The 24,337-nt window shown below is 46.1% G+C and overlaps 1 protein-coding gene across 1 annotated transcript in view; it reads left to right on the top strand.

Annotated features, from left to right (window-relative positions):
• Positions 1-24,337, top strand: part of ANTXR1 (ANTXR cell adhesion molecule 1) — a 217,337-nt gene that overhangs the window by 126,007 nt on the left and 66,993 nt on the right. The window contains exons 13-14 of the mRNA XM_032410814.1: positions 4,696-4,791; positions 21,497-21,538. Coding sequence (XP_032266705.1) covers positions 4,696-4,791; positions 21,497-21,538 — 138 coding nt within the window. The remainder of the gene's footprint in view (positions 1-4,695; positions 4,792-21,496; positions 21,539-24,337) is intronic.

Here is a 24,337-nt window from a genome sequence, read left to right as displayed (position 1 = left end):
TAAGTGAATTTTTAAAAAGATTTTTTTTTATTTTTTTTATTTTAGAGATAGACAGTATGAGTGGGAGGGACAGAGAGAGAGAGAGAGAATCTCAAGCACACTCCACACTGAGCAGGGAGCCCGACCTGGGGTTCGATCCCAGGACCCTGAGATCATGAACTGAGCCAAAACCAAGAGTCAGACGCTTAACCGACTATGCCACCTAGGTGCCCCTCTTCAGTGAATTTTTATCGATCTGATAAATATCAATCTGATATTATGATAGTTGAGTGGGAGGAGAGTGAGGTTCTAAGATCAGACTATGAAGGTTCAATTCCAGTTTTGCAACATTAAAATTGTGGGCATCTAAATATGTATGTAAGTGGTATATGGAAGGTCTTGGGTAAGTTACATACCTTCGCTGAGTTTCCATTTTCCTTCCCCGCAAAATGGGAAGAATGATTCTTAGAAGACTGCTTTAACAAGGCGCACTTAATTAAATGAGATAATGTATATATAACACTTTGCAGAGCGCCAAGAATGTAGACAGCATGCAATAACGGTCAGCTATTGTTAGTAATATTAGTAATGAACACATCCGTGAAAATGCAAAAGTTTCGGAAGGGTGACCCTCTAAAAGGTCATCCTGGAAGAACTAGAAAAGCATTTCTGCAGCCCTTCACCTGGGCCTTTGACCCCCTGTCTTTCCCTCCTGGAGTCCATACTCTAGAATGTCGATAGCATTTGCTTCCTGAGAAACAAATCTGAAAACAGTGCCCGCCCCCGCCCCCAGGTCCCTCGGCTCAGAATAGAAGCCATGCTCCTCCGCTGGGCTTGCATGGCCTCTGACAGTGAGGCCCCCAGCCCTTTCACTCCCACCCCATGCCCTGCAGAGCAGGAGTGCCAACCTCTCCTCCACCCTCCGGGGCCAGAGCCCCAGTGCCATCACCTCTCTGGAGTGGTACCTCCCCGGCCCTCGGCTCCTAGCACTTGTCGAGAGCAACAGCCTGCTGGTTAAACTGTGGGGTGTGCAACCGAACAGCCCAGATTAAATTCTGGTTTCTTCCTGTGACCTAGGGTGAGTGTCTTCACCTGTCCTTGCCTCAGGAATTTTATCTCTGAGAGAAATAATATTATTAAATTCATCTGGTTGTTAATGAAAATTACATGAGCTAGCCTAGGGAAAGCCTGTTAGTACATAGAAAGAACAGTCTTTGGCACATAGTAAGTGTTTAATATATATTAGTTTTACGAATAACGATTATCACCCTCATCGTCGTCATCATCCTTATTCCACCAGAATGTAAATTCTTTAAGAGTGGAGACCGTCTATATCGTTCAATATCTGACACATAAGGTGCTGGGCGTACCGCTGTTGAATAACACGCAGCCCCCTGCATGCGGTTCATTGTTTATACAACGTCCTCGGCAGACCGTGAGCACCTGGGTTCTGTCTAATCGATCCCGCATCCCCGAGGTCAGCTCAATGGGCACAGAACAGATGGTCAATAAACGTTTGCTGAATGAGTATGTGAAGGACCCTCTGGGTTGCATGTACATGCTATCTCCCAGGAAAACATTGGCTTCAGGTCTAAGTTTATCAAAAATTCCTGCCGTGTGTTTGATGGTGACTCTTTCGCACTGGGTATATATGTTAATGATGGTGGTAAGTGCTAGAAAAGCAGGCAGTGCATTAGGGACTGTATCCCTGGCTGTCTCCAGAGCAGGACAAAGTCCCGCCAGGAGCTCCTGGCCCTGTGGGTTCCCACTCCCCTCATCGCACCTTACCCCTTCCTGAGCCCCACGGCTGTCCCCCTCCTCCTCCCCCTCCTCCTCTTCCTTCTCTTCCCCCTCCTCCTCCCTTTCCTCCTCCTCCTCCTCCTCCACCTCCTCCCCTTCCCCTCTTTCCCCTTTCTCCTCCTCCCCCTTTCCCCTCCTCTTCCTCCTCCTCCCCTTTCCCCTCCCCGTCCCCCTCCCCATCCCCCCCACCCCATCCACTACAGCCCAGGAGAGCTGCAGCTTGTAAGGCACGGACCCAGCCTGGCTGGAGGAAAGCCAGACATAGGTGTGTCTCACCCCAGGAAGTCTTCCCTGGGGCAGAAGCCTCCTCTCTCCCCTTGCAGGCCAGGCAGGTCCTTCTCCCTCCTTGCTTCGCAGGAAATCTTCTCCTTCTTCCAGAAAGAAGTAAAAACTTTTCCCCACAATAGCTGAGCCTTTCTGCTTCAGTTCCTCTATCTAAAGGGAAAAATAAAATCAGGAGCAGGGAGATTGAGTATAATGGGAATAAATGAAATCTGTAAGCTTCACTAAATTACAACTCGATACTAAAACACTGCTGTTTTATGAGCCTCTCAGTAACCAAACCTATTTATTGTTCTAAGTGCCCTCAGATTTATGATCTGCAACGCCCACCGTGTTTGCTGTGGTGAGGACACGGGGGGAGGGCGAGGCGCAGCGCTGTGTTCGACATGATAGCTTCCGTGCCAGGGGCCCGCCAGTCTGCAGGCACCTTACGTGGCTCCTTCGTCCTGCCGGCAATGCAGTGGGGCGGCTGAGGTTGGGTGTCGCCATTTATGGGTGTGGAATGCAGAGACTGAGGGGTTAAGAGTTACCCTTGCCTAGCAGTAAGTTTGGGAAACACTCATGATTTCCTTGTGTCCTTGCCGAGAGCATCCCTCTCTGCATGGACGTTGTGGGTCCAGCGGCAGCCTCTCCGGCGCGGCCATGTCCATCCTCTGGCACCTGTGCTCCCTCCGCACCCACTGCCCAGCCCCGCACCCCCACCTGTGAGGCTGCGCCTCCCTCAGGGGCACTCCAGCACTCCCGAGCCTTGGCTGGGCTGGACCAGGGTGTTCAGTTCCCTGGCTTTTTCATCAAAGACATTCCAAGGAGTAAGAGCTGCCTTTAAACGGCTTCCAGGAACCCCCACTGAGCACTCAGAGTGGGAGTGAGTCAAGTCCCAAAGCTTCCATTAACCTGCTGCACTCCCCTGAACAGGCCGCCCAACCTTGCTCCTCCTCGATGGGCTGGGGGGTGAGGGGCAGCTCTGAGAATCTGATGATGCGGCCAGCGGTCACCCCTGAAGACACAGGTCATGGTGATCACGGGTGTAATTTGGAGAGGGTCACAAGCTTCCATCCCCTTGAACCCCTCTGTGTACCCCATAGGTCCACGGGCCCTGGGTAAGAACATCTGGGCCAGGCGAACGCATACACCAAAGTGGGGAGCCCCAAGGACAGATTTTCAAAGAACAACTTCAGTAGTGTATCTTCTTACTACAAATTGTTTAAAAAAAAAAAGGCAGATTTTTTTTATTTTTTTTTTTTTGACAGAGAGAAAGACAGCAAGAGAGGGAACACAAGCAGGGAGAGTGGGAGAGGGAGAAGCAGGCTCCCCACTGAGCAAGGAGCCTGATGCGGGGCTTGATCCCAGGACGCTGGGATCATGACCTGAGCCGAAGGCAGACGCCCAACGACTGAGCCACCCAGGCGCCCCAAAAGACAGATTTTTTTTTAAAGAAAATTACCGTAAACCCACTACCCGCAAAACCACTAATAATACTTCAATAAATACCCCTCAGTCTTTCTCTCTCACTCCTGACATTTATACATAAATCCACTCATTATATCAGGAATGTTTTCTCATGACTCATTTAAATATTATTTGAAAACAACGTGTACACGGTAATCAATGGCACGGTAGTTCTATAATGTATTATTAGCCAGTCCTTAATTGAAAACATTTAGGTGCGACCATACCTGATCATTTTGGGGGGCTAAAAGTGGAATTTCCAGCTTTGCTCAGAAAGAGTACCATGACAATTAATACCTGTGACAATCTGCTCCTCAACCTGCCCGCTCCCCCCACCCCCCAAAAGTTGTGCCCATTTCCACTCCCGGCAGCTGGGAGCGAGGGCAGGTGGAGGAGACTTAAACCGGCTTGCGTGAACTGGCAGCTGTAGGATCCGGACCCGGAGCGGGATCTCTGTTTGCTAAAAGCTAACCGCCATCACAGGCCGCGGCAACCATGTCTACTTTCAGGACCAGCCTCGGCATGTTTCGAAATGGGCACGATTTGTCTTGGGCGCCTGCCTCACCCCGTGGCCCCAGCTTGACAGCCACTTGATCTGACAGCAGTGCTGACTCAGCCACCACTCCCCTTGCCTCCCAGGTTCTGTACCAGCAGCTCCCCGCTCCCTCCCTAGAATCCATCTGCTTTATCTCGTCCTGTCCGCGGGCTCTAGACTCCGCAGCATGAATCAGTGACGGGCATCTCTGTGAACGAGTCCGGGGGAGCAGGCTGAATCCTGAGTAGAAGGGCCCTGAGTGCAGGGCAGGAACAGCAGAGCCAGAGAGTAGGGGCATGTCACCAGGCAGCGGGTGATGGGCCAGAGGCAAGGCGCCGTCACAGGCCACCTCAACATCCCGTTGCGCCTTCCCTGGCTCTCGCCTGGTTGGTCCTTCAGCACGTTGTCCAAAGAGAAGAGCGAGGCCTTCTGAAAGGACAAATCCATTTCTCGTGAGAATTGGCTACGTGGAGTGTGTTGCCCAGAATGCTGGGCAGAGTTTCAACCATTTGTTTGGCAAGCTGTGCTCTCCTTTGGGCCCCAAATCTGCATATTGGGGATGGGAGGGCGGGGAGGGGGAGGCTCCAGGTGTCGCTGGTCACACCCGTGGCCTGCCCCACTGCTGACCACCTTCCTTCTTGGCCCCACAGTCCGACGGCTCCATCCTGGCGATTGCCCTGCTGATCCTGTTCCTGCTGCTGGCCCTGGCTCTCCTCTGGTGGTTCTGGCCCCTCTGCTGCACCGTGGTAAGTGCCCAAGCGCGTCCTCCCCACCCCAGGCCTCCGGCAGAAGGTGACACAAGGTTAACAGGACCGTGAGGAGGAGAGGTTGGCAGAAGAAACAATTTAAAGATCAAGGACAAATTTTGCATTATTCATACAATTTATACAAAGTTGGCATAAACCGACATTGCTCAGTGGAACCACAAGTCATTAGGAATCAGTACGGGTTAGGGAGTGAGATGGCCGGTGGGCACAGCCTTTACGTAGGGCAGCCAAGGGGGCCGCTCTGGTTCTGGTGCTCAGAAGGACCCACAGAATACTGTAAATGATGAGTGGTATTTGACAAGCGTCACACTCACACGCGCACACACACACACACACACACATTGTGAGTTGCACTAGCTGATATTCTTCCAAGGCCACGCTAGCCTCAGCAGCTAGTCTGCCCAACTGAGAGAGCGCTTTTGGCCTCTTTATATTTAACAAGCCTGAGTGACACCCGCCTTTATTTCATTATTTTTAGCTAACATTTATAGGATGCATCTACCGTGTGCCCAGCACTAGTCTAAGCACTTCGGCTACAAGAGCAATACAAATCTGTCTCCTCCCCACCATCGCCAGCAGGAGCCACCACATGGCTCTAGCCAATGTCTCCCTAGATAGCTTTGGGCCTGGAATAACCTGCCATCAACTGCGGCACCCAATGAAATGTGCCTGTTTATCAATTTTTGTTCCCTGGCCCCTAGGCTAGGAAAAGTGCAAACAAAGTAATATCCAAATGAAAAAAAAAGATCGCTTTCACGTGCCTAATTCCTGCCTTTCTGCAAATCAGAGCAGGCACAGTAAAGCCCAGGTGAGTTTGAAGTGAGCACTGTTCTGCCGCCCAGCATCTTCCATTCCCTGTATCTTAGTTCTTCCATGGAGAGTCCCGTGGGGGAGAGAGTGAGCCTCTCCAGGCAAGAACTTTTCTTCATTTTCTCTTGAGCATTCAGTACACAGTGCAAGGGAGGGAACTCACATCTGTGTATGCAACTGAGCTCAGCAAGGGCCGAAAACTCAGAGAGCACTGGACTCGAAAAGGTGGGGAGAGAGCTTCGAATGACATTTTATAAAGAGGTGGTAAAGGAAGGAGATGAGAAGCTTGACCAGAATGTGGATCCATGTGGCAGGGACTTCTGGAAAGAAAAGAGGCTCTTGCACCAGCAGAGGCCCTGGGTGTTGAGGGAAAGAGACAACTTTCGGTGGATCAGAACATGTGTGTGCAGGAGGGACCCAGGACAGGCACAAGCCCCGGGTCAGCTAGTGCAAGCCAGACTGGACCAATTCACCCAGACTCCACGCACATTCTTCCGACAGCAGCCCCGAAAGTTAAAAGGTGTTTTCAGTCCTTAAGGCTGCACAACCATTTTATTTTGAGGGTAAAAAAAACCCATGAGTCAGCTAAGGTCCTTTCTATGGTGATTCAAAAACAAGCACATTTTCAAGACTGAAATTCTGAGAGGGAAAAAAAAAAAACCCAACAAACCTTTGCAGCGGGCTCTTAAAGAAAGGGGTGGCCAGGGGTGGAGGTAATGGTGGCCTTGAACAGCAGGACTCCTGCTGTCGTAGGCGCCACCCCAGTGCCTTTCATTCTCAAAAACGGCTACTTCTGAGTGGCGACAGCTAGGAACAGTAGGACAGCTAGCAGCGCTCCATCACTTACCAGCTGTGTGATCTTGGGCAAGTTACCTAACCTCTCTGTACCTCAGTTTCTTCAATTGTATAATGAGGAGCATAAGAGCACTGACTCATGGGTAGAGGGTGAAGCTTAAAAGAGTGCATGTATATACTGCTTAGAGCAGTAACCTGCACATAGTAAATGCTGTGCAGTGTTATCAATATCAAAAAATATTTACTATAATAGGAATATATTCCTGTATTCCTATATTTCCATAGAATTCCATTTATATTGGCAGGAAATGTCTCTTCTTTCTAGTTTTATTGAGATATGATTGACATATAACGTTGTATAAGTTTAAGGTATACTACATAATGATTTGATACATGTATCTATTGTAAAATGTTTACTGCAATAAGTTTGATTGACATCCATCCTCTCACATAGTTACAAATTTTTTCCTTGTGATGAGAACTTTTAAGATTTACTCTCTTAGCAGTTCTTAGCAACTATCAAACATACCATACAGTATTCTTAGCCATGGTCACCCTACTGTCCATTAACAAGATACGCTACATGTAACATGATATGATTAACAAGATGTGTTAATGGACAGTAGGGTGACCATGGCTAAGAACACTTCACCCAATTCCCTCTCCTCCTACACCTCCAACCCCACTTCTGGCAACCACAAATATGATCTGTTTCTAGGAGTTTTGTTTTGTTTTGTTTTGAATTCCACATGTAAGTGATATCACATAGTATTTGTCTTTCTCCATTTGACTTACTTCATTTAGCATAATGCCCTCAAGGTGTGTCCAGGTTGTTGCAAATGGCAGGAGTTCCTTCCTTTTTATGGCTGAATAATATTCCATTGTGTACATGTACTACAGTTTCTTTATCCAGTCATCTGTCGATGGACACTTGGGTTGTTTCCATGTCTTGGCTGTTGTAAGTAAAGTTGCAGTGAACATGGAGGTGCAGATACTTCTTCAAGATCATGGTTTTATTTTCCTCTGGAGAGCTACCCAGAAGTGGGACTGCTGGATCATATGGTAGCTCTATTTTTAATTTTTCACGGAACCCCCATGCTCCAATTTACATCCCCACCAACAGCACACAAGGGTTCCCTTTACTCCACATCCTCGCCAGTGTTTGTTATCTTTTGTCTTTTGATGGTAGCCGGCCCTCTACCTGGTATGAGGTGATATCTCGCTGCGGTATTAATTTCCAGGGAAATGTCTCTGAGTTAACATCTTTCATTACTGGAAGCAGTGTCACCCAAGGCCAGATTGTTTTGCAACATTCAAAATATTTTTCAATGAATTTCCCTGCTTAAGTCCATGTTGCTTTGGAAGGTGGCCAAAATGTGTTAATGTGATCTGATTTTGTAAGTCCCAAAGGATTTCTTTACAAGGGAAGATCTTGGAGATTAATTTTCCTGTGTATCATGTCTATAAAAACTGCCTTCACTCCTATTTCTGGAAGCTGGCCAGAGCTCTGATGTTTAGTATGCCCCCGAAAACTATTTGTTGACCACTGACTCTCTTGAAGAATGATGGTGTCTGAGGAGACAGGATAAAGTCATGTGTTTTCTAAAGGGAGTACACAGGAAGGAGGGCAAACACCACCTCCCCGCCCCCTGCCCCCATCCCAGGATCCTGGTTCTGAGGATGCAGGACGTTTCTCTCCCTTGAGGGACAACACCCCTACCCACAGTTCTGGGACTGGCAGAGGGCATCCTTATGAATGATGGTCCTGAAACCTTCCTCTGTCACTCCCCCTACCCTGCCCCAAGTGCAGGGGATGCCCCATGACCTGGTACAAAAACTGCATCGTGATGATGGGAAACAACCAGGGAGCAGAAGGGTCTTGTGAAATGTAGAGTACGAGAGGCTTGTCTCTGTTACAAAGTTTTCTCCAGGAGTGATGTACAAAATATTTAACAATCGTATAAGGCTCCCCACCCCAACTGAGCCAAACATTAACCCTTTAGTGGCTGGCTATGGGGCAGGGGTGGGGGGCAGTCCACAAAATCCTGGGGCAGAAGGGCAGGGACTCGGGTTGCTATTTACTAATCATAAAGAGCAATGGGCGCCTGGGTGGCTCAGTCGTTCGGCGTCTGCCTTCTGCTCAGGTCATAATCCTGGGATCCTGGGATCGAGTCCCGTATCGGGGTCCCTACTCAGAGGAAGCCTGCTTCTTCCTCTCCCACTCCCCCTGCTTGTGTTCCCTTTCCCACTGTGTCTCTCTCTGCCAAATAAATAAATAAAATCTTCAAAAAAATAAAATAAAATAAATATTATTAAAGTGTAACGACCAGTATGACCAGACCAGACATAGTGGTTACTATCAGGCCTGCCCTCTGCCTCATCATCCTTGCTTCCTGCTGGCCCTGTCTGGAAGAAGACATGTGAAGGGTGACCAGTGCTCCCCATTGCATTTTGCCTTTCTTCCAGGACCCCATGCCCATCTGGGCTCTTATCTTTCAGCTAGATGGAACCTGGGGTAACTTACTGCCCACATAGCAGAGTAGAATCTCTCAGTCATGACTGATAGAGAGAGAGAAGTAATAGGCCAGATCCTGGATCAAAACCTTTTAGTGTTCCCCAGCCTGGCCCTCGGGATCCCCAGGTAAAACTTTGGCTTCTAAGATTCCTACGTGTATTCACTGGCACAAAAACACCCGCACTGAGGGAGAGCCAGGCACCGGACTGCACACGCCAGACTTATTTGCATTTTCAAAAAGAGAATTCAAGGGTCAGTATTTTACCAGAAAGAAATAAAGCCCTGCGTCAGTCCCACAAGGGGCATCACAGTACCCTTTAAGTCATGCGCTGGCCACTCCATCTACTCGTAAGTTTGGTCCAATAGTATTGAAATCTCTCAATTGAACTCAAAAAAGTAGAAGATTAGGAAATGAAAATAAGAAGAGGATCCCATGAGGAAAAAAAGAGCTGAAATATATTAGAAGAGTAAATATTTTGAATGGCTTGAATGTGTAGAGAAAAAAGTCAACAGTGAATCAGTGATATGAGAGCACTGAACTATTCTAGAAAATGCAGACAGTCCTGCATTTCATAAATTACATGGAGGTTACATGTAATGTCTTATATGCATCAAATTGCATAACAAAAGACATTTATATCAGTTTCTTAAGTAAAATCGTAGAAATGTGCTCGTGTTATTGGGAGGTTAATGGTATATCAGGAACTCCAGGTAAAAAGATTTTGCCATATTTTGCCAGATGAAAAAATTCTGGAGACTGGTTGCATAACAATGTGAATAAACTTTACACTATTGAACCATACACTTAAAAACTGTTAAGATGATAAGTTTTAGGTTATGTGTTTTTTATCACTATTAGAAAGAAAACAAAAGAGATCCTGTTATAAAGTTACAGTTCTCCTGAAATCCAATTAAACCATGCTATTTAGGTGAGATCAAATCATTATATTTCTGTTCAAATGCAAATATTTTTATTCAGTTTGTAGGGAGAGGATAGTGTGCATGCATCCAGAGTTTCTCCCTACATAAGCAAAATTCTGCTCTCTTCTGTTTTTAATGCTTTTGTAGGTATCTTATGAACAGTTTTTAAAGCAGTGTATAAAAGATCATGTTTAATTCACTTTATTGAATTTCAAGAACAGTTCAACAAATTAAGTCCCTTTGACATCTCTGATGACAAATTGCAAGGGGCAAAAATTAATCAAGAACTTGATATGCCTTATTGAAATAAAAATAAAGTCTTCAAACAATGCTTTCCACACCTTTAAGCATAACATTTAATTGGTAGGGCCAGACAGCCAAGCTTAACATCAGCAAAGGGAATTACAGATGGTTTGTTTAATAGAAACTTGACTGGTGCAAGCAGCTTCTTAGCCATGCATCTCGGGCCTAGACTCATCATGCTTTCTGGATCCCTTTCTAGCCTCCACCCATTCCCATCTGGACACTCCTCACTCCGTAGCTTACGAGATTATTCCTGACAGGCACACAGAGCTCTGTCATGGCCTGCCCTCACCTCTGGAGCTCTGCACCCCACACCCCACACCACACACACCCAGTCTGTTCTCATCTCTGCCTTGCTTCGTGGTTCCCCTCATCCCTGCCACGCTGGCCTTGCCACTTGCCTTATAACCCAGACACCACCATCCCCATGCCTGCTGGGTAAAACGAGGAGAGGCGAGCTGTCATTAAAGACAACTGGGTTCCAATACGTATCTTCCTCTTCACTTACAGGATCGCGCCAATCCCTCCACCTTAATTTCCTCGTTTGTAAAATTTAAACACTGGAACCATATTGTCTCTAAAGTTACTTCTTTATATTCTTACCTCCTATAAGTGAATCTACTCCTCCCTTTCGAGATTCCCTGGCCTGTGGTTCTCAAACCTGATTATACATGGAAATGACCTGAGGATTATATGATGGAATTAATCAGGGGCAGCATTTCCAAACTATGTCCACAGAACAGTAGTACCTAACAAGATGTGAGTAGGTATACTGCAAAAGAGGGGTATTTAGACAATAAGTTTGAAAGACACCATTAAACTAAATTGAATAACTGTCTTCACTGTAGGACTTCTCAGAGCGTTTAATAAGATCATTTGTGTTATGAATGTCCAAACTTATTTTGACCCTGGAACCCTTCCTTAGCCTATCCCAACCCCCTGCCCTTCCAAATACCTATTAATGTACTGACACCTGGAAAGACATGAGTATTCTACCAAATACTGTTTGGGAAACATAGTCAAGCAGTGGAAAGAGCAGATTCCTGAGCTCTGAGGTGCAGCCTCTTTCCTGGCCTGCTGAGAGACTGCTTCAAAGCCAACAAGCTTGACATGCTGTGAACATCTTCAAGCCTTCCTTGTTCCCTGTGCGCCCTGCTCAGATCCCATAGGCACTACTTGTGGCTGGAATCATCTTGCCCATAAGCTAGGCAGACCAGACGCTCCTCCCCCCAAGCCTGAGGGGATCTGAATTCATGGATTTCTTTTAACGGTTTCACTTAACAGAGTTTTGCAGTGACAGTGACATATCATCTACTGGAGAATATGCACAGCTATTCTTTTAAGTTACCGTGTGAGCCACGTAGGCCTAATTAACTAATGTGAAAATGCTTGTCCCTCACTACTCTCATTTAGTTATTAAGGCATTCGCTCTAAGGCAAATTAGGGATGAGTCTTAAGAGAGATGAGTTGGGAGGGCCAAAAACATTTGAAATTTGAGTCCCAAATGCAAAAAAGAAAAAGGTTGACCTCATTTCTATGAAAATTTCTTGTACTACATTCTAGATCAACACCCTTGGCACTGTAGCCTTTGCTAAACTACAGCGTCCAACTACCGGACGCAGGCGGTGCTTGGCCCGCACTAACCCCCTCCAATCAGCTGTGAGGTTTCCGTGACATGTATGTTGTTCATAGAGTAGAAAGATCTACGTATCTGCCATTAGCTAGCATTTCATACTTCCTGGATGTCTTCCACATCCAGTTGCCCATTTTCCCTTGGTTTTGTCATTTTAATGAGAAGAATAGTTATGATAAAGTTAGTCTAGGATTTAAAGCGTGAAAGCAAGCATCCCCTTCTACCTGTGATATTAAAGCCCTTGTTAGACGCCTTTCGGAGCTCGGCTGGCATGTCTTCTCCACACAGCTCTGTTCTGATGGCTACTCCTCACACGGAACTTATGAGGCCAGGAGGCAGCTGAAGAGTTAGTGCTAAGAAATCAACCCAGAAGTCTCAGGCTAAGCGGTGTTTTAAATGTAAGGCCCCAAGAAACTTTAGCCATCTGAATACAATATTTATTTGAGCCAACCCCTTTGAGCATGCAAACAACAATCATTTGTGAAAAAGAAATTACTCTTGATGGTGATACAGTGAGGACTACATAGCAGAACAGAGGGGGGAAAAAACTCCTAGAAAAAAATAGAATAAAAGTTGTTTCAAATACATATCCAGGCTCATAAGAAAATAGAGGACATTTCCAGGGCCAAAATAAAGAAGGATCTGGAAACAAGATGGTTGACTGACCCTAAAGCAGTGGCAGTCCGAGGAGCAGGAGATTTTCTGATCTCAATAACCTAGACCTTTGTTTTAATAGCCTTATATAGGCCCATAAAATTGTGGGAGTTGGAATGGAGTCTTCTGCCTAAAGCTGGGAACTTGCATAAAAGGATGGGCCGTGGGTTTGGTGTGTGCGCGTGTGTGTCCCTAAGAATTCAAAACTATAAACTCTCAGTTTTAGAATTCAAATATATCTTACTTGTGGTTCTGTAAATTGCACACAAAAAAAAGTGGTCAGTTTGGAAGTACTTAGGAATCTGCAGAAGGAAACAAATCCTCTCTGGCAGGTGGAGTCCTCAGCCCAATCCTCACAGGATTCCCTCAGGTAAATGCAAAGTACCCATGAGCTCACAATCCAAAATTACCAAAAACCGAAGGAATATTATTACTTAGGTTCCTTAGGGTTTTCCAATACATACGGAAAACACGGAGACCAGATGTGAGATAAGGAAATCAGGCTGGGTCAGGAGTTCCTGTGTTCTCTTCAAAGTTAGCAATGGCTGTTAAGTTAGCAAGTACATCAAAAGTTCTTCAAAAAAAAAAAAAAAAAGTTCTCCAAATACTATCATTTCTCCTATAACATGTGTTCTTAAAAATATCACTGCATTATGGAATTTTGGCCCCACAAAAATAAGAGGACTAATGGGAGACATGAGTTCAAAGCAGAACGTTCAAAACTGTGCAGTCTAATAAAACATACCACTTTTAAAAATTAATAATGAACTCAATAAAAATTCCACCATTTTAAGCATCGTAAATCCCTAATTTAAATTATGTTACAGTAAATATACCACTTTGCCTTGATTTGTAAAAATAGACACATGAAGTTTCCTGGTGCATGTGAATATGATGTAGCACTGTGGCTTCGAGTGATGGAGACAGGACGGAAGGAAGGACATTCTTAGGACAAAGTGTCACGACACCAGAGGTAGATGGCTGTGACTCACTGTCTTGTTATTCCTTCTGCACCAGCTTAAAATAGGAATCCAGCTTCTGTTGTTTTGCCAGGTTCTTCTTTTCATAACAAAAAAGACTATTTGTGTGGCTCTAAGTAAGACCGAATGCCATGAAAGTACTACTCTGCTGCTCGGGGCATTAAAGCCTTTTCTTCAATCCATGGAGCATGCCTCTAATCCTCTTCAAAGCCAATGATGGCCCCCCGTTCAGTTTCATTCTCTTTTCTTTTGGTTCTTCGGTGTGGCCTCTGATGAAGCTCAGTGTGGGCACCTTTACTCCCATGGGTCTCCCGATGCCTCATCTTCTCTCATCTCCTCACAACTTCTCCTCCACACTGTAAGGCTCTCCTCCTTCACTCAATGCCTGTACTCTTATGACCAGGACACACACTCGTGTTGAGGATGCCCTAGTAAATGCTTTCGTGAGGAAAAGTACAGAGGCTCAGGAGCATGATATACACTGGCATTGAACGAGGGTGAACGGAAGTGAGAAAACGGATGTGGTGTGTGAGGGTTTGTGTTTCCTTCCCAGGTCACTGATGGCAGCTGGGCAGCATCTTCACATTCACCCGATGCTACTCAACGACACGAAATATAATCCCCTCACACTTTAAAAAGTTTAATGTTATGTTGTGTGATTTTTACCACACAAAAAATTAATATATATAATATGTATATATATATTACCTTCTTTATATTACCTTTATATTACCTACCCTCCTTTACCTCATGAACAATCAAATTTTGAGGTAACATGATCTCATAGTGTACTGATTTTATGCCCAGTTTACCTACCACATATGAACAAATTCACATATTACATGCCTGTATTGTAACAAAAGGGACGTACATGTCACTTTCAAATTTTCGGGAAGTCTTATTAGAAATTTAGTTTGGGACACAATGCTTGGAAAGTGGATTCTTGAACTACACACATGTGAATTTACGTGGAAGCTGGGGTTAGGGAATAGAATGGGGTATAGATGTGTCCAATGAAGTACTGTAATTAATATAAATCCAACCTATGACCCTAATAAGAGCCTCATGATGCATCTAAGTGTCACAACCGACTCTCAGCAGTTGGCACTATTAGCGTATTAACTACTAGAGAAGCATCTATATGGACGATTGAGAGACAGGAGACCAGTCCTGAGTCTTGTATTACCGGAGTGCTTATTGGAGAGGCAAGGAAGTTTAGAATAATGAGGAATGCTTCCTTTACATTTTCCACCATAAGAATGCACCCCCATTCCTCCCAGAAATAGTGACTGAGCAACAAGCACCGGGCTACGTGTCAGGAGATAAAAGCTGGCCAAGTATGCCCATGTCTTCTAGGGGCTGAGGTCTGGTACAGAAGAAAGATGTAAACACAGTTCATTGCGTTAACTGACGATGGTGCAGACCGTGAAGGCTAAGATCTGTGTCCCTAGCTCCCAGGGAACTATGTGGCTGGGATTGCTTCAGGGCTGGGTCCAAGAGGCCAGCTCTGCATACAGATGAGCACAAACGCTCACTAGAGAAAGCCAGAGAGTGTCTGTGAGCAGAGCTGGGAGTCTCCTCCAGAAACAGTTCCGTGTCTTCCCCAACACACTGACATATGGGCTATGGAGATCCCATAGCTCCTGATAATAAAGCAGGGGACACCATAATTTTTAGACTGAGACATTTTCGAAGCCAGTGTTTCTAATCAGCCATAAGCAACTCTCAACAGGAATGTCTGACCTGATGCAACAACATGGCCCCCACATATCTAGTTGAGGATAGCATTGTTAGAAATAAGCTAATTCATAATTCTCAAAGTGTGGTCCATGGACCAGGAGCAGAAGCAACATTTGCGAATTCGTTAGAAATGCAAAGACCCAGGGGCGCCTGGGTGGCTCAGTTGGTTTAGCATCTGCCAAGTCGCTAGGGTTCTGGGATCGAGCCCCACATCAGGCTCCCTGCTCAGGGGCAGGCCTTCTTCTCCCTCTCCCCTTGCTCATGCACTCTCTCTCTCTCTCTCTGTGTCTCTCAAATAAATAAAATCTTTAAGAAAAAGAAATAGAAAGACCCCCCCCCCTCCCTAGACCTACTAATGAGAAACTGCCGAGTGCAGCCCAGAAATCTGTGTTTTAAGAAGCCCTCCAGGTAACTCTGATACTCCATGAAGTTTAAAACTCATTCAAATTAGAGGACATGTGCTGACTTTTGTTAACAGACTAGTATTTTTAAACAGTTCTCTTGAACTTTGCCTGGACAACACAACTGGTTCTGGGTCAAGGAAGGGTCTCCTCCGCAACAAGAGAACCGCACCTTCAGTGTAGAGGGGTTGCAGGAGATGCTTCTCATCCAGCTCATGCGCAAAGGATCCTGAGTCACTAAATACAATTTATGGAGAAAGGGAACCCAAAAGAAGTCCCCTGTTTTGTCCCACTTCTCATGCCCTAAGATGAGCATCTGTCTAAAATGAGCTTGTACAGCTTAGCCTACAGCCAACTGCTGTCACAGGGAGCAGAGACAGGAAAGATAAGGAGGAGAAATGTGCAGTTGTGGTGGTGGGGACATAGCAGGTGACCATGTGGGAATAGCCAGGCCTGGCCTCCTCCTGCTCCTCATGAGCATGTTGACCTGACTCACAGCTTGAAATGGAACATCTAGGGGCGCCTGGGTGGCTCAGTCAGTTAAGATTCTGCCTTCAGCTCAGGTCATGATCCCAGAGTCCTGGGATGGAGCCCCGCATCGGGCTCCCTGCTCAGTGGGGAATCTGCTTCTCCCTTTCCCTCTGCCTCTCCCCCTGCTTGTGTTCACTCTCACTCTCTCTCAAATCTTTAAAAATAAAAAATAGGGGGTGCCTGGGTGGCTCAGTTGGGTAAGTGTCTGCCTTCAGCTCAGGTCATGATCTCAGGGTCCTGGGATCGAGCCCCATGTCTGTCCAGCTCCCTGCTCATCTGGGAGTCGGCTTCTCCCTCTCCCTTGGCCCCTCCTTGCTTGTGCTTTCTCTCTCTCTCTCTCTATCTATCTCTATCTCTATCTCAAATAAATAAATAAAATCTTTATTTTTTTTTTTTTTTAAAGATTTTATTTATTTATTTGACAGAGACACAGCGAGAGCAGGAACACAAGCAGGGGGAGTGGGAGAGGGAGAAGCAGGCTTCCCACGGAGCAGGGAGCCTGATGCGGGGCTCGATCCCAGGACCCTGGGATCATGACCTGAGCCAAAGGCAGACGCTTAACGACTGAGCCACCCAGGCGCCCCATAAATAAAATCTTTAAAAAGAATAAAAATAAAAACAAAAAATAAATAAATGGAGCATCTAGTGAGCCAGTGTGGCTATCATCTGGGAAAAGGAAGAGGTGCCTTGTCAAAAATGGGGTAGAATGCATTCTGCATTCCATTGCACAAGACAGTAGCAGCAAAGTTAACAAGGCAAACAGAGTGCCAAAGATCAAAACATACAAATTAGGAGCAAAACTTGAATACTTCTGGAGGAAAAAAAAAATAAGCAAAATAAACTCAGCAGGTGCTTTATTTTACCTTAACATTCTATAAAATTCATTTTAAAAGAGAGCATTACAGAGACCTAAACAGGTGAACTTGACTCATAAAGCCAGAGTACAGTTCCCAGGTATCAACGAGGACCTGGGTATATATGATCTTCCGACCGTGTTCGTGCCGTGTCAGCTCTGTCTCCACGTCTTCACCATTACCATTTCCAGTAGTCGGACTAAGGGGTGTACACAAAACTGTACTTTGTTTTGACTCACTGAGAAGTTGCCAGTAAGATTTCAGTTCAATAAGATTCTACCTGATCTTTTCTTTCCTTTATCCATACAACAGTCTCTGTCAAATCTGGCCCTATCTCATGTCTACCTAAACAAACATGGCTGAAACTGATGAGCAGGGAGAGGGGTCGTTGCTCCCAATTCACAGCAGAGACAGTCTCAAGAAGTTCTCAGATAGCAAAGAAACATGAATAGAATTCAAAAGTCCACATTCTCTCTCATTTTTCTTATCCCCTCTACCTCACCAGTCCAACCATCAATGCAGAAGGATCTCTAGGGCTGTTCTCCCAAGGAAGCAAATGGTCACCTTCTGCCTGTTCACAATATCCAAGCTAAAGATGCTAGTAAGTGGAGAAGTGGTGCTGGCCTCTGGAGGAGAAATACGAAAAATGGCCCCAGATTTGTCCCCAGTACTGCCATTCAGTGCCACCATGTTATCCTATTAATATGTTTATCGAGCATTCTCCTTTGAAACATTTTACTAAGGAACTCTTCAACCTTACCATCTTCTATTTGTCCCTCCTAACGGGGAAAGATCTGACGAGCCCACTCACAACCAAGAGGAATCTCCCAGAACCTTCTCAGAAGGGAAGTGGGCCAAATCAAGCCTATGCTTGGCAGTGCTCAGCTGATTCCAGCTTACATTCTAGTTAGAAATAAACGCTTTCTAGTCATACTAGTTGGAAGAAAAGAACTGTTGAATTCATCTGTTAATTATAATTAAAAGTGCTACAACAGACCCTGGGTTCTGTGAGATCCCACAAAGGGGAACTTGCCTGTGCTGTGAGGTCAGGGGTGACTTCAAGGGCAGGTGTATTTACTGATCTGAGTCGATGAGTCCATGAGTCAGTGTTAACCTGGTTATGTGCAGGCACAGGGACAAAGCAGGGTGGGGGGCGCCTGGGTGGCTCAGTCGTTAAGCGTCTGCCTTCGGCTCAGGTCATGATCCCAGGGTCCTGGGATCGAGCCCCGCATCGGGCTCCCTGCTCAGCGGGGAGTCTGCTTCTCCTCCCTCTCCTGCTCCCCCTGCTTGTGCTCTCTCTCCCACTGTATCTCGCTCTGTCAAATAAATAAATAAAATCTTTAAAAAAAAAAACAAAGCAGGGTGGGATAGAAAGCATTTAGGCTACAAGTGAGAACCAGCAGGGTACATGGAATGAGCAGGAAGGTGACCAAGGGTACATGGAATGAGCAGGAAGGTGACCAATATGTGATGTGCCCCCACCTTTCCACCTCACCCCTCTTCACTTTCTGAAGTGCAGAAAGTGAAGAGGGGTGAGGTGGAAAGGTGGGGGCACATCACATATTGTGGAGGTGGGGCAGTTGGCCTTTTATCCTGTGGGTCCCGGGCCCCTCTGTGCAGCCAGGCTGCAGTGGACCGCAGGCTCGAGAGCGATGTGGTGTGTTGCCCAACTGCTCTCCTAGGCATGGGCTCGGGCCCTCTGAGGGTTGGGGTGGAGAGGGCCGACGTGTCCCTGTGCTCAGAGCATTCCTTTGGGTGGCTTGTGTGCTGGTCTTGGCACAGGGGTTTGGCTCACTCACAGACAGCCTGTCTAGCTTCATGACTTGGAATAGTTAGGTAATGACTTCAACGTCGCCTGTCTGGATCATTCTTTGAAACGCTCTCCTGCTGTGCCAGGGGAGGCCTGATGGTGGCAGAGCTTGAAGCAATAGGAAGACTTCCTCTTCATTCCTGCTCCGTACTGCCAGGCACCCAGCCAATAAGGCCAGATTAGCGGTGCCTCGTCCTATTTACCTGAGCATGGTGGCATTTTTCCAGAAGCTCAGGTGCCCATTTACAGTGTGTCAGCATGGAACCTGGATTACAAATTAGTCCACCTTTGATTAATACTTGATACATTGTGTATTCTGACATTGTCTTGTGGGTTCCCCTTGGGACATTGCTGGATGTAGAATTCAGTAAATACTCAGGAAGTGACTCTGAATGGCAACCACAGTTGGGTTGGTCTGAGTCGTAGGCCACTTGGTGCTGCACTCCCTGGTTCATGTCACATGCCTACACACGTGTGGTAAGACACCTTACTGCCAACCACCCTGATGTCCCTTGGCCACTCTCAAGCCCCCTGACCACTGTCTGAGCACCAGTCTCCTGCCTTACCCATCTTATGGAAACCACCATACATAGTCATTAGTAGATCAGTATATGCAGGGGGTAAGTAAAACCTTCGTTAAAGGGGTAATAAAGGCAAGAGATAGAGAAAGGAGAAAAGAAAGGCAAAGGAGAATAATAATAATAATAGCATGTACCATTTATTGAACACCCACTCTATACCAGATGTTTTACAAACATTATTGCTCATCATGACTCTACAAGGTTACGTTACTCCCATTTAACAGATTAGAACAGTAGAGCCCAGGGAGGTTCAAGGACTTGTCAGATCTTCACACTCAGAAAAAGGCAGGTCAGGGGTTCCCATTGGACAATGATGCTGTGCTTCCATGCGGTGAGGGAGGAAGCTGGCAGCGCAGTGAAGACAAGAGCCCAGCTGCTCTGCACGGAACCTCTATATCCCCAGCGTCCTTGCCGTGCACACTGCCCACAGCACTTCTGTCAACATCTGTCTGTGTTTCCCCGATATCCTGCTCTCCCTCTCACTCCCCTCCCAACCCAGCCCTAAGAGAAAAGACCCATGCCAGATTGCTGTTCCCAGCTCCTCACCTCTCCCTCCAGTTTCTGGCCATTTCCTGTTTTAAAATCATCCCCGCCTCTGGGACGATGGGAAGTCAGCATTGGACAGTAATGGCCCTCCCCAGAGATTTCCTTAAGGAATTCAGAGCCAGTGTTGAGTGGGTGAGCAAAATCATGGCTTCATGCTTTCCAAAGACCTTCAGCAGGCTTTCCACAGTGGCCAGGAAGTGGGTGCAGATGAAATGACAGCTTGAAAGCCCTGGAGGCCTTAACCTTGGCCTCTTAGTTAATTGAATACCATCCTTTTAGATGGCTGGAGTCTCCGTTCCCTGGCTGGTGTTAATACAACCTCAAGTCAGTAGCCAATCTCAACATACAGAGACGATATTACAGATAGTGGTAGTGCGGGTGAGAGCAGTGGGGATCAGAGCGCTGATGAGGTCCCCAAATCATCCAATCAAAGGAGACATGTGCTCAGGAGGGAAAGGTGAGGAAGACCTTGATGCCTAGAGGCTGCCAGGTCAGCAGCCAGACGAGCTCTCCAACTAAAAGAGTAAGGATCTGGCTGGTCCTGTGGGAGGGCCTGAGCACCCATGCTAAAAGTGGCCCAGGCCAGCCCTGGCACTAGGACATCAAGAGATATAGAATGACCTTTGTATTTACCAGAATTCTCTAAGGAAAAGACAGCATGTAGGGGACCCAAAATTCTAAGCTTGGAGTGAGAGGAGGGAGCCTCCAAGGGACTTGGTGGAGTCACAGTAGATAATGGCCAAGCTGCTTTATAAAAGACTCTAAATCTAATTAACTGCAAGGTTACATGGTTTCCTTTTACGCATGAGGCGTGCAAACTGGGGACAAGCAGGAGGAGAAGGTGCTCACTGTCACCCAACTGTCCTCCTCCCATGCGTCAATCATCCTCTCATTGGTTAGAAGGAGTTCCGGATTGTTCTCTCCTCCCGGAGTGTCCACATGTCTCTCTTCTTCAGTCCTGATGATGGGGAAGTTGCAGAATCCAATCTTACAATATTGTAATGTAAATCTTTGTGCCCCTTAAAAGTCAGGGCCCTAAAAGAAATCCTTGGTTACCCCTCTTTTGCTGCCCTCTGTCAGGAATTGGTCTGCCTGACCATCACACCCTCCCTCCTTGGGTAGGTACCATTTGGGACCAGTGGCAGTTAACAAGACTGCCAACAGCTTGAGTGTGGCACACACCTGACTCATCTCTGCAGCACCATCTTCTCTTGTGTGGTGCACAGTTCTTTGTCACATGTGCAGATGTTTGCATGGGTAGATAAACGATTTGATGCATGAATAACTGGATGAACATATGAGCAAATAAATTTGCAAGACAGCTACCTGGGTAATGAGAAATGAGAGATGAAACTGTCCCTTGTGGAACATTTTTTTTCTCTATATAAAACAGACACAATTGAAGACGCAACCCTCAGTCTGCATCAGGCTCTAACTAACTGAGCTATTCTGCCCAGAAAGACACATCATGGCATTGACTCAGCCTTTCTTGCGTGGGCCCATCACGGTGGTAATTATGGCCATACTACCCTTCTGGAGAACAGGCCTCTTGGAAAGCAGGTGGCCAGAGATTTCCACTGACTTGTTCTTTTTTTTTTTTTTCTTTTCAGATTATCAAGGAGGTTCCTCCACCCCCTGCGGAGGAGAGTGAGGTAAGTGACCAGAGCGGGTTGCAGCCAGATGGAGAGGCTGGTAAGGTGGAACAGAGAGCTGGCTGGGCTGGCCCAGGACTCAGGCCCTTGCAAAGCAGAGCTAAGTCAGGCCCAGGCTCCCACTGCATCGGAGGGAGCAGGGAGGGAAGTCTTAGGTCCTTTCTGAATCAAAGATGAACAGGAACTGAACGGAACTGTGGCAGCCACAGACAGAATGGTTTGGGAGGGTTTCTACCTGCAAAGATAAAATCTGAAACACAAACATAGATATTTTTATCCATACAGTTTTCTCCTCTAACACAGACACTTTAGGTTTTTCTTTTCCCTGCAGAGGTATGCTTCATGTATGTAGATCAGGGCAAATTTGATACATTCTCCAAACAGTGATTCTATGAACAGCCTGATGCTGAGGTACTCCATTTTTCTTTCATTGAAAACAATGTTTAAAGATTTAAAGATTTGCCAGGCAGTAATAAAAATATATTGGGGGATGGGGAGTGGATATGCTAATATCCTGAACTTGCTCTCAAATCCTCATCATTAAAAGGAAGAGAAAACATCTTAGACTCCACCATAAATTGGCCAGTAGGCAGTTCTGGTGCAAGCATGGCCTGGGGTACAATCTGGTGGAGGCATTAAAGGCTAACGGTGAGAAGGAGCATCCCTGGGCAGGAGCGCCTGGCCAGGAGTTGTCCTCATCCTCTGATCACTCCCAAAGCAACAGGCCCCTGGATGCATCACTCACCAATTTAGAAGCCAGGGTGCAGGTCTGAAAACTTAATGAGATCAAAAGATATAGGGGCGAGGATTCAAGTTCATTGCCCTCAACCCCTAAAGTCTATTGTGTGCAAACTGAGCACAACCCCCTCACCCTTCCTCTTCCCAATGCCTTTGTCAAGTTTCCTGCATATGGAGAGAAGAATGATTGAATTTAACATTCCATGGGTCTGTTATATCCTGAACCATATGCTCGTAAGCCAAGGGATTTAATAGCTGCAATCAATTAAAGCACATATCATTGGAATGCAAATTTTCTGCCCAGAAATCAAGGGAGGAAATTACATTGCTTTGCAAAGAGGAGGGAGGAAGAAAAACCCTCTTTACATCCACAAAAGCCTTTTCTTAATCCTTGAAGAGAAAGCACCATGCCGAGTTCCATGGGCTCCAGTCTGGCTGTGTTTCCCTTGTGTGCAGCTCTCTCATACTCCCAAAGGAAAATAGGGCAAGAAGCTGTCGCTTGATGAAGTTGCTCTGTTTGCCCTGAGGTCAAGAATGTTCCCTCCCTTCATTATGTTCAGTTAAAGGAGGTGTTGCCCTTTCTTCTGGTGCTGACTCTGCGTTTGCCTTTGGAAGGTGACCTGGCAGCCGTTGTGGTCAAAATACAGCAGGGGACTTAGGTACCAGACTGTGAGGTGTGATTTACCCAACACCACCTAGTTTCATCCAATATTTCCAGAGAAGTCATACTTCCACCTGAAGAAGGCAGGCCTGGTTTCTGAAACAGAAGGACAGCCTTGGGATACTTGGGATCTAAAGGGCTGTGTTAGACCTGAAGGGGTTTCCAGGCTGGCTGGGGTAGGCTGCAGGCTGCACTGATCACTTCGCGTGTGTGTTGGCCCTGATAATTCCTTTGCCTTGTGGTTAAGCAGCCCAAATCTCCTTTCTAATGTTTCAGCAGAAAAAAAAATAAAAAAATCCCACAGGAACAGGTAACATAATTTAGCTCTACAAAGGATCTTACACAGTGCCCTGAAAAGCATAGTCTGAATCTAGACTTCTAGAACCTTCTCCGCTCCAGCTTTCTGCATTCAAATCCCACCAGTCCTTCGGGCACAGCTCACGTGCTACTATCTCCACAAAACACACTGGAATTCCTCCCATTGGGACTGATTTCTCATTTCTCCCTTTTCCGCATTCCAGGGTATTTTACTGACCTTTTCTTCTGCATCAAAATTTAAGATCGTTAGGTCTTATAGGTCTATAGGTCAGGATCTATAGCTCACTAATCTTGGACTTATCCCCAAAGAGCTTAACACAGTGTCTAACATTCAATTAACGGCTCTATGAAGTCAAACGCTCTGCCATATATGTGAACAAGTTCAACATTAATTATCCAAACTTTAACCAGTTCTACACGCACCATATCCTAAGGGAGACATATCTACTATTTAAATAGCTAAACTTAGAATAAACACAACTTTATAACAAGCTCTTGGTGGTCCTCTTTAATAGGGAATATCGAAATGCATAATATAAAAAAGCATGACTTTCTGAGATTCCATGCAACCAACAGTGATCCTCCTGTATAAAGAGAAGACAAAGAAAAATGACTTGAAATTTCAAGACCTCAGTGAAAGCAAGAAAGTTCAATTTTAACAACTAAGAGGGGTATTTCCTGAGTTGAGAGTCTTCTCTAACTGGCAGCAGAGTCAGGATTTCTCACAGTCTCTAGATACTCCAAATTATTGGCAGTTTAAGGGGGAATCCAATAATGTGGTTTTCATCTGATGGTTTAGTTCTACATCACCTTCCGTCGATTTTGTGACTATGTTTCTTTGGGAGGAAGAGGGATGCATACCGAGGGCATTGACATGGGTGGGCATACAATTAACAATAAGCACCTGGCTTTGAATAATGAACTTATATCCAGGTTCATTATCATGCTCACTCATCCTAATATTTCTCTATGGCAAGAACTTTTTAGATGGGAAAACCGAGCTATGGGAAAATCACATAACTTGTTTAGGACCAGACAAGTTGAACTGCTTCACAGCTACGTCTCCAAGGACAGCCAGAGTC

This window comes from Phoca vitulina, unplaced genomic scaffold (genome assembly GCF_004348235.1).
Source record: "Phoca vitulina isolate PV1807 unplaced genomic scaffold, GSC_HSeal_1.0 scaffold12, whole genome shotgun sequence".
Lineage (NCBI taxonomy): Eukaryota > Metazoa > Chordata > Mammalia > Carnivora > Phocidae > Phoca > Phoca vitulina.
The sequence above is the reverse complement of the archived record's forward strand: the minus strand, read 5'-3'. Positions and strand labels throughout refer to the sequence as shown.